We start from the raw sequence: 12539 nt of genomic DNA, 5'->3' as shown, positions 1-12539 counted from the left end.
CCAATAAATATATCCGTATTACAGATGGACATCCTGAAAATAAGTAAAAGATGAGTTTGCAGTTAGTATCTGAAAAAGCTTAGACATTCACCTTTTCCACTACCATTGTCCAAGGCTGTATTATGCTCTGCCCATAACATACCCTCTACCTCCTTGTCAAGGCTTTAGACACCATCCCCAAAATCTTTGGCATCTGTTTGCCCTGAGACGTGGCAGAAGGAGAATGGAATGCATCACCTGCAAGTTTCCTTCAAACATACTAACTCTGCTGGGTTGGAAACTTATTGTTGTTTGTTATTTATCATGGGATCAAAATGCTGGAACTGTGCCTAACAACACTGTGGGGATCTTTCACAGGTGCATGTATGGGCTGAAGAAAATTACCTCCACCAAGGGAAACTAGGGATGAGCAATAAATGTCAGCCTTGCCAGCAACAATCTCAAAATCTATAGATTCCAACTAGAATATATATAAATATCTTCCTGATCACTGCTGTTCCATTCAATATGACTCATTTTCTGTACTCCTATACTAATTAATTTATATTTCTCTACATTATTTGTTATTTTTGGCTAAAAGTGGCTAAAAAGATCAGAATCATTTTGAATATTTTACTTGCTCTGGCTCAGATTTGGCTTTAATTTGCCAATGTATAACAGTGCTCACATTCCATAAAATGTTATATTCAGAGCTATTTGGAGACACTGAAATCAGTTAAAGGCATGACATGAATGTAGTTTATCCAGTTATTTCTGAAAGAAAATTATTCTCATGAAAACCCAATTCAAATCATTAAACTGGTCCTGCATTCCTGCACCGAAGTTCAATGCCAAGTTTTAGAGTATTCTCAATGTAGCATCGCACAGGCCAACATATTCTGCCCTGTACTCTCTATTTCCTGTTGTTGGGCCAAATTTCAATCAACATGCACTTCACCTCTTACTCTGTGCCCGCTTAGCCATTAATCACTGATGTGAAACCCTTTTGTTCTTCAAATGCAGATGGCACGTGCGAAGATGCGACTGCCAATTTGCAACTGGGCCAGTCTCTATTAACAGCTCAAAAATGATTGAGAGTATTATCTTGTTCAATGGGTGAGCCTTGACGGTGAAGAGATCATTAGAGGAGGATGGTGGAGGTTGATTAGCTGCCTGGAACACTGCCCTCCCTGACGCCTGCCCTATCTTTACTATGGCTTTACAGTGGGAGAGAAAAAAGAAAATATACATTTCTACATGCCTCTCAGAACCTCTGGACATCCCAATTGTTTTTACTTTAACAGAATTATTTTTGAGGTGTAACATAGGAAATAAATTTGCACACAGCAAGCGGCAATGAGGTAAATAACCAGATAATCTCTTTCTAAATACTGGCTGAAGAATGAGTATTGCCCATGATGACAAGAAATCTCTTTTAAGTAGTGGAATTGTATTTTTCACAACCACTAAAGAGGGCAGTTTAAAATTCCATGTGACAGGAGTTTGGTTCTGCACCTACATTCCCTGCTCAGGAACGGAACAATTAACCTTCATCTTCCGAAATGGACATTACTTCCCATCTGACTGTGGCTGACATGTGTTCTCCATAAAAGGAAATACATTGGAACGTACTACAGGCATTCTGCTCAACAAATCCATCATTCTACATAAACTTCTTGCATCCTTAGTAACTCCATTAGCATAACTTTTTCCCTATATTTACTATTTAGTTTTCCTTAAAATACACCCATTCTCATCGCCACAACCATTCCATTGGTAATAAGTTTCACATTCTCAACATTCACCGGATAAGAGAGTTTCTTTTGAGTTCTCAAATTATTCTGTGTGATTGCATGGTAGTTAGAGCTGCTGCATAGCTTCAGTGTTCTCAGTTCAAGCCTGACCTAGATGCTGCCTGGGTATGTTTTTTTGCTTCTTGTGGTTGTGTCGGTTTTCTCTAGGTTCTTGGTTTCCACCCACATGCCAACGACTTGCTTGTAGGTTCATTGCAACATTCACAAAATGCTGGATGAACTCAGCAGGTCAGGTGGAAATGAATAAACAGAAACACAGAAAACCTATAGCACAGTACAGGCCCTTCGGCCCACAATGCTGTGCCGAACATGTACTTACTTTAGAAATTAGCCCTCTATTTTTCTAAGCTCCGTGACCCTATCCAGGAGTCTCTTAATAGACCCTATCGTATCTGCCTCCACCACAGCCGCTGGCAGCCAATTCCACGCACTCACCGCTCTCTGCATTTAAAAAAAAACTAACTCCTGACACATCCTCTGTACCTTCTTCCAAGCACCTTAAATAGCTGATGTTTCGGGCCAAGACCCTTCTTCAAGACTGAGAAGGACAGGGGAAAATGCCAGAATAAAAAGTTGGTGTTGGGGGGGGTGGGGGTGGGGGGAGTGGAAGGCGGCTAACTGAAAGGCGGCAGGTGAAGTCAGGTGGGTGGGAAAGGTCAAAGGGCTGGAGAAGAAGGAGGGGCACCAGTGGGAGGTGATAGGCAGCTGAGAAGTGGTAAAAGGTCAGAGTGGGGATTAGAGGAAGGGGGCTGTTCATTGTTGTTATGAATTATTCAGTGTTTAAATGGGCAGCAGGAGAATTGGGAGAGTGATAGGCATGTATGAAATACTGTAAATAGGGAATGGGATTCCTACAAACTGTCTTAGAGTCAGCGTGGACTTGAGGCTGAACAGCTTCCTTTGTCAGAGTAGTTTTTTTTTTGCAAGGAGTGGTGGGTTCTGTGCCAGGGGTGTTGATAGAGGCAGATACATCAGGGACATTTAAGAAACTTTTAGGAAGAAAGAAAAATGTAGGACTATATGGGAGGAAGAGTTATTTTGACGCTAGAATAGGATAAAGGGTTGGCACAATATTATGGGCCAAAGGGCCTGTACTGTGCTGTAGCTTTCTACGTTGCATGTCATGAGAAAAAAATGGGGGGAAAACATGGTGTATTCATTTGCATTACATTAACAGTCCTCTGCCAATGTTCTTGCCCATTTTGTGCTCTTAAAAGTGTTGTCCTTAGCTACTGAAAATGAATGTTTTTTTTCCAATCTATTGCCCTGGTCTTTGTGTTCTCAGTTATTGTGATGAAGTACAATGGAAATAGTCATCCCCCATACTTTCTTACTCTGCTCCAGTTCATCGACAAGTACTTGGTGGAGTAGTGTACCTTCTTGTTTGGAATTCCATTCTCCTATCCTCACAACCAACTCTTAATTTTGTGTCCCTCTGATTATCCAATGGAATTTATTTGCATGTGTTTGCGGGCTGCTCCTTTTCACTGAGTCGGGGAGACTCTATATTGTGGTAGCTTGTTCTGAAACAGGCAATGCTTTTACTTCATGCAAAGATATCCAATTTTTAGAAAATCTTTTTCATATTCTGAATGAAAACAAGGCAGTTTGATCATCTCAAAACTTTCTTTGGAGCTTGATTCACCAAACATTTACTTTTACTTTAAAACCATTATAGCTTCATTTTATACACTTCCTTAGCAGCACCTTTCAAAATAGAATGCACTAGATGGTGAGGAACATTACGAGCAAACAACAGCAGGAGCAAAATTAAAGGTATGTTTTTACTCTGTGCAATCTCTAATTATACACGGTTTTTAATATTGTGAATTATCCAGAAGCACTTCAGTAGAGCCTAATATAACACAGACCAGAAATATACTATTTGAATGTAAGTGTTTGTAAATGGTCAAGGAGGTGGGTTACAGAGAGCTTCTTAAAGGAAGGGGAACATGAGGTAGGTTAATATAGAATGTTATATCAAGAGAAGAGGGCTATCGAGAGATCAGGAAGGAATTTTCAAAATTCAGTCTAGCCCAGCCGAAAGTATACACAGCAGCAGAGGAGTGATGAAAACTGGGGACAATCAAGCCAGAAATGGAAGAATAATGAGATATGAAAAGGATTGCATTACAGAGGGGATGGGGTGTTTCAAGAACAAGGATGATGATTTAAGGATGAGGCATTGCTGAACAGAAGTAATGTAGATCAGCTAGCATGGGATGATAGATGAATGGCGCAGGATATGAGCCACAAAGGTTTAGATCATTATCGCAGAATTGCTTCCCTTGAAGTATGAGTAGGTGGGTGAGATTATGGAATGGAAGTTAGTCATCTTGGACTTAAACATAAGGACAAAAAGGTTATCCTGGCATCAGATAGAATGCCATGTTTGCAAACAGATTTTTTTCATGTGAAATAGTCGCTGGGCATGAGATGGGAAAAATGAAACGGCGGCTGCGATGGTGGGGGACGGGTAGTCATCAGAACACGAGGTGAAGAAAATCTCTTCCATCTTCCAAATAAGTATAAATTTATGTATTTCTGATATGCACAGAAAATGGCAGGACCTTAGAATTTACTGAGTTACTGGGGAATCTTTGCATACACATCCAAGAATATGAAGCAAGCATGTATCCTGCATGCACTCTTAAAATGGGGTAGAGAATAGAAAATATTGGGTAGGCCACAGTTGGAGGATTGTGTACAGTTCCGATAGCCACAGTACAGTAATGATGTGATTACAGCTGAGAGAGTGCAGTGGGAATTCGCCAAGATGTTGTCTGGGATGGAGAGAAATAAACTGGCTAAGTTTTTTTTCTTTTTCCCCTTTGATTGGAAAAGGCTGAAGGGGTACCTGACTGATGTGGATAGAATTATGAAGAGCACAGATAGTGTAGATAGCATGAAACTTTTACCTAGCAGGTGCATCTATGAAAGGGGGGCTTTGGTTTAAAGTAAGTGATAGGAAATTTGAAGAAGTTTGAGAATTTCCTATATGGAGGATGATTGAAATCGGAAACATGCTGCCTGATGATGTGATAGGGACAGATACTTCCACAAAATTAAACATTTAGAGAAGCATTTGAAAGGCCATGGCAAAAAAGAATGAGTTCTGGAGTTTGGGATTAGCATAGATAGCTATGTCAAACTGAATAACTAAAGAATTTTTCAGAATGGAAGATAAAATGGATGGAGAATGGATGTGAAAGCACAGAGGAACATCTGGAGAAATTTCTGAGACGCCCATTTGCTGCTCTCGTTACTGTGTGGTCGGGAATCTTTCGGAGGGTAGGCCTCAAAATCCCCGGCCTTGCCTGCTTTTGGCGACGGAGAAGGAGGTTGAATCGTTCGGACAGAGATGGCGCTCAGTACTCGGTGTCGGAGAGCTGATCAGAGCTCGAAGTTTTCGGATGACTCAGAGTCGGATTGTGGTCGGCATGGCAGGGAGAGTTTTTCTTCCTTCTCCTGTCTGCGTGAGATGTGGGACATTTGAGAAACTTTGAACTTTACTGTGCTCATGGACTTCTTCATCAAGTTATGGTATTGTTGCACTGTTGTAACTATATGTATAATTATGTGGTTTTGTCAGTTTTTTCAGTCTTGGTCTGTCCTGTGTTTTTGTGATATCACGCCGGAGGAAATATTGTATCATTTCTTAATGCATGCATTACTAAATGACAATAAAAGAGGACTGCGTGTCTTCATAATCATTTATTCTAAAATGGGTTTGAGAGAGACATGGGTGCGTTGTCACTGTGGGAAGCATGTGGATTGAGACAGTAAAATGCATCAATGAAATCTAGACTGGTATTCTGCTCCTTACCAAATTCCTGTCATTGTAATTGTATATTGCAATCATATTCCTTGGCTCTTCATCTGACTTAGTTTGTATTGTCTCCTCTCATGTACATTGAGGCTTAACTGCAACAATGTGGCCTCAAGTACTGCTTTCTTATATTCCCTAATGAAAGAAGTCGCTTCCTAAATTTGCAGTTGTTGGTAATGGTCATGTTTGTGTTCTCTGGCACAGGACTTGCCTGCAAACAGAGGATGTACTTGCTACAAACCCACAGAATGCAGCAAATGATCTTAATAAACTAGATGTGCACTTCTCCAGGATTTCTTGATATCACGGAAGAGCAAACTCTGGCACTTATGTATGTGGAAAGAGCTACTCCTCATTTTCCTCTGGGACATTAAAATCAACTGTCAGCTCTTCCCTTATCTCGAGGAAATGAGTACTACCCCTTTCAATTATTTGCTTCAGCTGCATCTACAAATTCAGGCAACACTGCACAAATTTATGACGAGTGCTGCAATGGGTCATTGGTCATAATCTTTCAAGAATCACTTGATTCTAGCATAGTCCGGGAGGACAGGAAGATTGCAGATGTCACTCCACTCTTTAAGAAGGGGGGAAGGCAAGGGTAGGGAAAGTGTTGGAATCTATTACTAAGGATGAGGTTTCATGGTACTTGGAGACTAATGACAAAATAAGTCAAAGTCAGCATGGTGTCTATAGAGGGAAATCCTGCCTGAGAAATCTGTTAGAGTTCTTCGAGGAAGTAACAAGCAGGGTGGACAAAGGAGAGGCAGTGAATGTCATTTACTTGGACTTGCAGAAGATGTTTGATAAGGTGTCACACATGAGGCTGCTTAGCAAGATAAAATCAAATGGCGTTACAGGAAAGATACTGACATGGATAATGGAATGGCTGACAGGCAGGAGGCAACAAATGGGAATAAAAGGGGCCTTTGCTGGTTGGCTGCCCGTGATTAGCGTTATTCCTCAGGGGTCAGTATTGGGGCCACTACTTTTTGCATTGTTTGTCACTGATTTAGATAATGGATCGATGGCTTTGTGGCAAAGTTTGCAGATGATATGAAGATAGGTGGAGGGGTAGGTAGCGCTGAGGAAGCAATGCAATTGCAGTAGGACTTAGATAAATTGGAAGAATTGTCAAAAAAGTGGCAGATGGAATACAGTGGGAGATGTATGAAAATGCATTTGGGTAAAAGGAATAATAGTGCGGACCATTATCTAAATGGGGAAAAGGTTCAAACATCAAAGGTGCAGACGGACTTGAGAGTCCTTATGCAAGACTCCCAGTAGGCTAGTTTACAGGTTGAGTCTGTGGTAAAGAAGGCAAATGCAATGTTGGCATTTATTTCAGGAGGAATAGAATATACAAGCAAGGAGATAATGCTGAGCTTTACAAGACACCAGTCAGGCTGCACTTGGGATACTGTCAACAGTTTTGAGCCCATATCTTAGAATGGATGTGTTGTCATTGGAGAGAGTCCAGAGGAGGTTCACGAGGATGATTCCGGGAAGGAAGGGGTTAACACACGGGGAGCATTTGGCAGCTTTGGACCTGTACTCACTGGAATTTAGAAGAATGCGGGGGCGGGGAGGTCTCATTGAAACCTACCAAATGTTGAAAGGAATACATAGGGTGTTTCCTATGACAGGGGAATCCAGAATTGAAGGGCACAGCCTCAAAACTGAGGGGCGACCCTTTAGAAGGGAGATAAGGAAGAATCTTTTAGCCAGAGAGCAGTAAATCTGTGGAATGATCTGTCACAGACTGCGGTGGAGTCCAGGTCCGTGCATATATTTAAGGCGGAAGTTGATTGTTTCCTGATTGGTCAGGGCATCAAAGGATATGGCGAGAGGGCAGGTGTAAGGTTAGTAAAGGAATATGGTTGTTCAAAGGTATAACTGGGGGTGGGGAGGTGGAGGGTGTTGGAGATAAAACTGAAGATGACTGAATCCCATCAGGATGTTAGTTTTGTCACTTGGTAAAATTTCATGCCATCATTTCACAATTTAGAGCAAGCAGAGTGCAAAATTGACATCTATTGTAGAAATTCTCCAGAGGTGTAAATTACTTCTGCCTCTCACCAAATGAAGTGCTGTGACATTCATTGAAGAGGTGTAGGAAACACCAAGATTCTCTCAAACCCTGTATAGACTGGTACATAATGTATCTGTTCTGGTAGAAAGTCATCAATCCCAGACATTAACCCTGTTGTGTTTCCATAGGCGCTGCCTGAGCCTTTGAGTATTCTCAACATCCTCTGTTTACATTTCAGGTTTACAACATCCTGTGTATTTTTCTTTTGAGATACCTAAGTGTTGGTTTTGACATATTGCTGGGGATTTGAAACAGCGCAGGACTCTATTCAAACAGTTGGCGTCACAGCTGAATGAACCTGGTTGCTTGAGGAACAGGGAATAAACGTTTGAGGACAATCTGGCAGAATGGTCCAGGAGAATTGCTCATCATTTCACAGAAACTTGAGTTAAATCAAGAATCATTCTTACAGGTTGCGAACTGACTTTTGGCAAGTTTTTCCTGAGCAATGTACATAACAATTAGATTTTGAGATGCTGTTTACTTGCAGAGAAGATGATAATGGGGTTTTTTAAATTTCACATTTCAACTTTTTACTGTTAACTATGATTTTTAGAGGACGTGGAATTGTGTATGAGTATGTAAATCAGATTAGCATTTTCTGACTAGACTTGCTATTGTTAGCACAGAAAAGGACTTGGAACACAAGGACCAGATGGGAATGCACTCAGGCACGAGCAGCATTTGGGAATGCATTTGGAGCCTATGATTCTCTGGGGAAAATGGGCTTGAAACATAAATTAACAATTCTAGTTAGACTTGTTAGCTCTGTGAAGGCACTCAGAGCATGAGCACCATAAATACAACTGGGAAGACAGGAAAAGGGGGAAACAGAGATTCAGTAGGAAGTGTGCATTTGGAAAATGGATTGCCCAGGATAAGTACTTCAGTGCATGAGACAAACTTGCATTTAACAAGTAATAATGTGCACGAGCTTTCAACATTGGCATTTTACGGAAGCCTGGCAAACTTATGACAAGTCACCGTAACATGACAGCTTCCAACAGATTCCCAATCAGAGTGTTAAAGGCTTTAATAGGGTTTTCAAAACTGATCTGATATAATCACACAGGTTTCCAACCATGTTGCCCCATATTTCTACAATTGGCTAACCACTTCTTATTTGCATTCTCACAAGAACATTTGGATAACAAGGCGACTCTTTATCAGCTAAATTGTGATTGGCAATGAAACAGTCCATTTTCTTCCTGTCCAATATTTTCATAACTTGCAAGCTATTTCATTCAAAGAATATTGAAAGGGAATATGATTGCCTTATCCAGAAGGCTATTCTTCAATTCTAGTGCAAGCCTAGAGAGAGGGCCATCAAGTTTGAATGTAGCTTAAACCCTGAAAAAGAAGTAGTTAAAATTACTTTATAACAGCTGTGATTCAATGGGCAGAACTCTTGAGTCTGAGGCTAAAAGTTTTAGGGTTAGAACCCTACTCCGAAGACTGGAGCACAAAATCTAATCTGATGCTTTAGAGCCATACTGATGCACTGATGCCTTTGGTTGTGATGCTAAGCCGAGGCCCTGTCTTCTCTCCCTGACAAGTGCAATGTATTTCCCTCAATTAATATTTCCAGAGCAGAGGATCCAGGTGTAATCGTATTTCAGTTTGTCAGAGCTTACTGTGTGCAAATTATCATGATACATTTCCTGCACTGCGAAAGTGACTGAATTTTGAAAGTACTTCACTATCTGTCAAGCACTTTGGAATGAGCTGAAGATGTTAAAGGAGCTACAGTATATGAAATTCAAAGCTTATGATTTTAGATCCCTTGTGGCTGCTTTGAGTGGCAGTCGTGTAACTCACTCCCACCTGTTGCTTTATGAAGCCCAATAGACCCAGAGCATAAAGTGAGATGCAGATTGGAACGGATGAAGACCTCTTTTGAACAGTTGGATAGCATTGAAAGCTACATTTCCTTCTAATTCCACTCCTTTTAAGTGACAGCTAAGATCAACCGTGATTACAATGAATCCCTTATTGTACCCCCAGCTCACATCAAAACTAGTCAGAATATCACATCATGACTGCATCTCATGGCTGCACTGAGCACAAAGATACTACATCGTTTTTTTTTGTGTAAAGCTTTCTTTAAAAAATGGCATGTGACCACTTTAAACAAAATATCCTTAAGATAAAAGCACTAAATAAATAAATAAATTCAATCTTGCATCTGGTCCATCCAGTCAATGCACATGAAACTAAACAAAGAACTAAAATCATAGATAAAGAAAGATTACAGGTGTTGAAAAAAATAGAAAAAAGCAAGAGAGAGAGGAGCAGCGAGTGAGTTTGCCCAGGAAACCTGGTTGCTATGGGAAACATGAAAAAGGCGCTGGATAAAAATCAGGCAGATGGTATTTAAGGACACATTGAGGCACCCATGGGTGAGGAATATCCCTAAGGAGGTAAAACAACACATCCCGAATGAATTTTACACTTATTGATGTCCCCATGTTAGGTATGTGATACAGGCTAATGACTGCTAGTTACAGGTAGAGATAGAGTCAGAATTAATTTGTGGCTACACATGTGCCCCTGTTAGGGCCAGCACACCAGAGAAAGGGGAAAACGGAGTAAACAATTATATAGGTACAAAAACAAAGTGTTGGGGTTGGAACTGTGTATGTTATAGCTTTACCTTTTTGTTCCACTTCTATTTAAGCATCGGAAGAGAGAGAGTGAAAAGTGCAAGAAAAAAGAGAAAATAGATTAACATATTTTCGAGCACTGTAACCAGTGGAATAATTTTTCTGTTTTTTTTTAATGCTGACGATTCAACAAACCTGTCACAGAATAATGAAATTGTTTTGTTCTCGTTGAATATCCTTCTACTCCCAGAACTCAACAGCAATCTTGTGCAGAACTGATATTAGCAGCCAGCAGATTGTTACACAGTTTTAAGTAAGAGAAAGGGTTAGTAGGAGACCCGGAATCTCCACAGACTTGACAAGTCACATTTCACAATTCCTTGGAAAAATGATGACAAGATTGATTAAATGAGAACAGGTGGAATAACAGGGTCGCCAGAAAATGAGGCCTGAGTCATTACCTACTTTGACTGAATGAAACAAGAGGATCCATTAATCGAGGTTGCGTTTGTGCTGACCCAGTGTCCACAGGCAGAGCGCTGCATCTCACTTTACACTCTGCACCAACTCCAGTTAATCCTATTGGACTTCTGAGCAATCAATCACTCGGATAACTTAACAACCAGGTAAATAGAGGGCGGAGGGTGCTTAGTGCTATTCTAACCATTAGCTGACCAGTTAAGGAGCTGATCTGTTTGATAGGATGCTACAGCATGCTTTGTGGGACATCTATAGGCATGGTGTTGGTTGATGTCAGCATCAATGCCTATTCTTAAATTCATGATGCTGTTCTGCGTTGACATTTGGGATGGCCCATTCATCATTTTCACACTTAAACTGTTTACTGTTTCATTGCCTCTCCAAACCATTCATAAAACCTTTGTAACCATTTTCACATGATCTAATTTATTATTATATATTGACTTGTGCCAACACAGACCCAATTATTAAAGTGAAAATATTTTTAATGCAGGTACTTCAAACTCAGCGGGCTGATGTAAAATCAATGTTGCCATAACAATTGCATGACATTGAGTCATCAGACCAACATTATGATCAGTGTAATGCACAGGAAATGTAATATATTAGAGAGCGAACATAAGTAATGAGATAGATAGTCTAACAGTCTGAATGGAGGACAATATAACATCGAAAGCAAAGGACAACTTGACAGTTAATGAAGAGAACAATTTAATGTGGAATCTAATGGACCGAAGGAGGTGGTTCTAATGGGACGAGTCAAATAAGTGATGGGAAAATGCAAAGGTAACAGCATTTCGTGAGAGTTTGGGTGTCCAGTTGAGAGCGTGAGAATAATCAAATAGACAATGGAGAAAATGTCCAATGTGGTTTAATCCCAAGAGCATCTAATTGGAGCACTTAATGGTATTGTGAGGTGGATGAATGGAAGGAGACAAATTAACAAAACGAAATGTCAAATGGGCAAAGTCTAATGAGCAATGGGCAAGTCCAATAAGAGATAACAGCTTGGGAGGAGCAACTGAAAAGGGCTTAATGAGTAATGGAAAGAGTGTATTACGTTATGCTTAGGAGAGTGAATCTAATGGACGATGGGAAGAATACTAATGGGATACGAGTCAAGAATCCAGTGGAAATTGCACAGAGAGTTTAATGAGTGGGATCTATGTGACAATATGAAGAATGCCTTACTGGAAACGGAAGGTGATTCCAATAGCATAGATGAAGGTGTTCCACGCTGAGACTATGCAGGTGTAATTGGAAAAGAAATGCAGAGTCCATGAGGTGATGGAGAAGAGAGTGGAGTGGTGACCAATCTAGAAGTACTTTTGAGACTCTTGTCAGGTCCCTAACTGGTTGCTTGGTTACTCTGAATGATCTCAAGGAAATAATATATATAAAAATATATATACCTTTATGTGTTCTTTTTCCTGTTTTCTTTTGCAATGATGGGCAAGACAGGCATTTTGCAGTACAAAGATTTGAGGTCCAGTCATATAAACATAGTCAACACTGTAATACAATCCACATTGCTCTATATAATCATGATTTCTTGTGCTGTGATATCTTGTAACACTGCAGAAAACTGTGTGTGAACTGATGATTTGTACTATTCATCAATAGTGAATCATGAATATTGTTTATAATAATGTGCAGTACTTTATAACAGATTCCACTGTACAAAGAATAGACAATAAAAACAGTAATACATATGGGCATATGATAATGCATAATTTTGCAAT

At 40.2% G+C, this 12539-nt stretch overlaps 1 protein-coding gene across 1 annotated transcript in view; it reads right to left on the bottom strand.

The window, feature by feature from the left end:
• Positions 1-12539, bottom strand: part of LOC140191063 (adhesion G protein-coupled receptor L1-like) — a 281887-nt gene that overhangs the window by 155440 nt on the left and 113908 nt on the right. The window contains exon 4 of the mRNA XM_072248138.1: positions 10368-10382. Within this exon, the coding sequence (XP_072104239.1) occupies positions 10368-10382 (15 nt within the window). The remainder of the gene's footprint in view (positions 1-10367; positions 10383-12539) is intronic.

The sequence above is a fragment of the Mobula birostris genome, chromosome 32 (assembly GCF_030028105.1).
Source record: "Mobula birostris isolate sMobBir1 chromosome 32, sMobBir1.hap1, whole genome shotgun sequence".
Taxonomy (NCBI): Eukaryota; Metazoa; Chordata; class Chondrichthyes; order Myliobatiformes; family Myliobatidae; genus Mobula; species Mobula birostris.
Note: the sequence above shows the minus strand (reverse complement) of the source record. Positions and strands in the feature narration are given on the sequence as shown.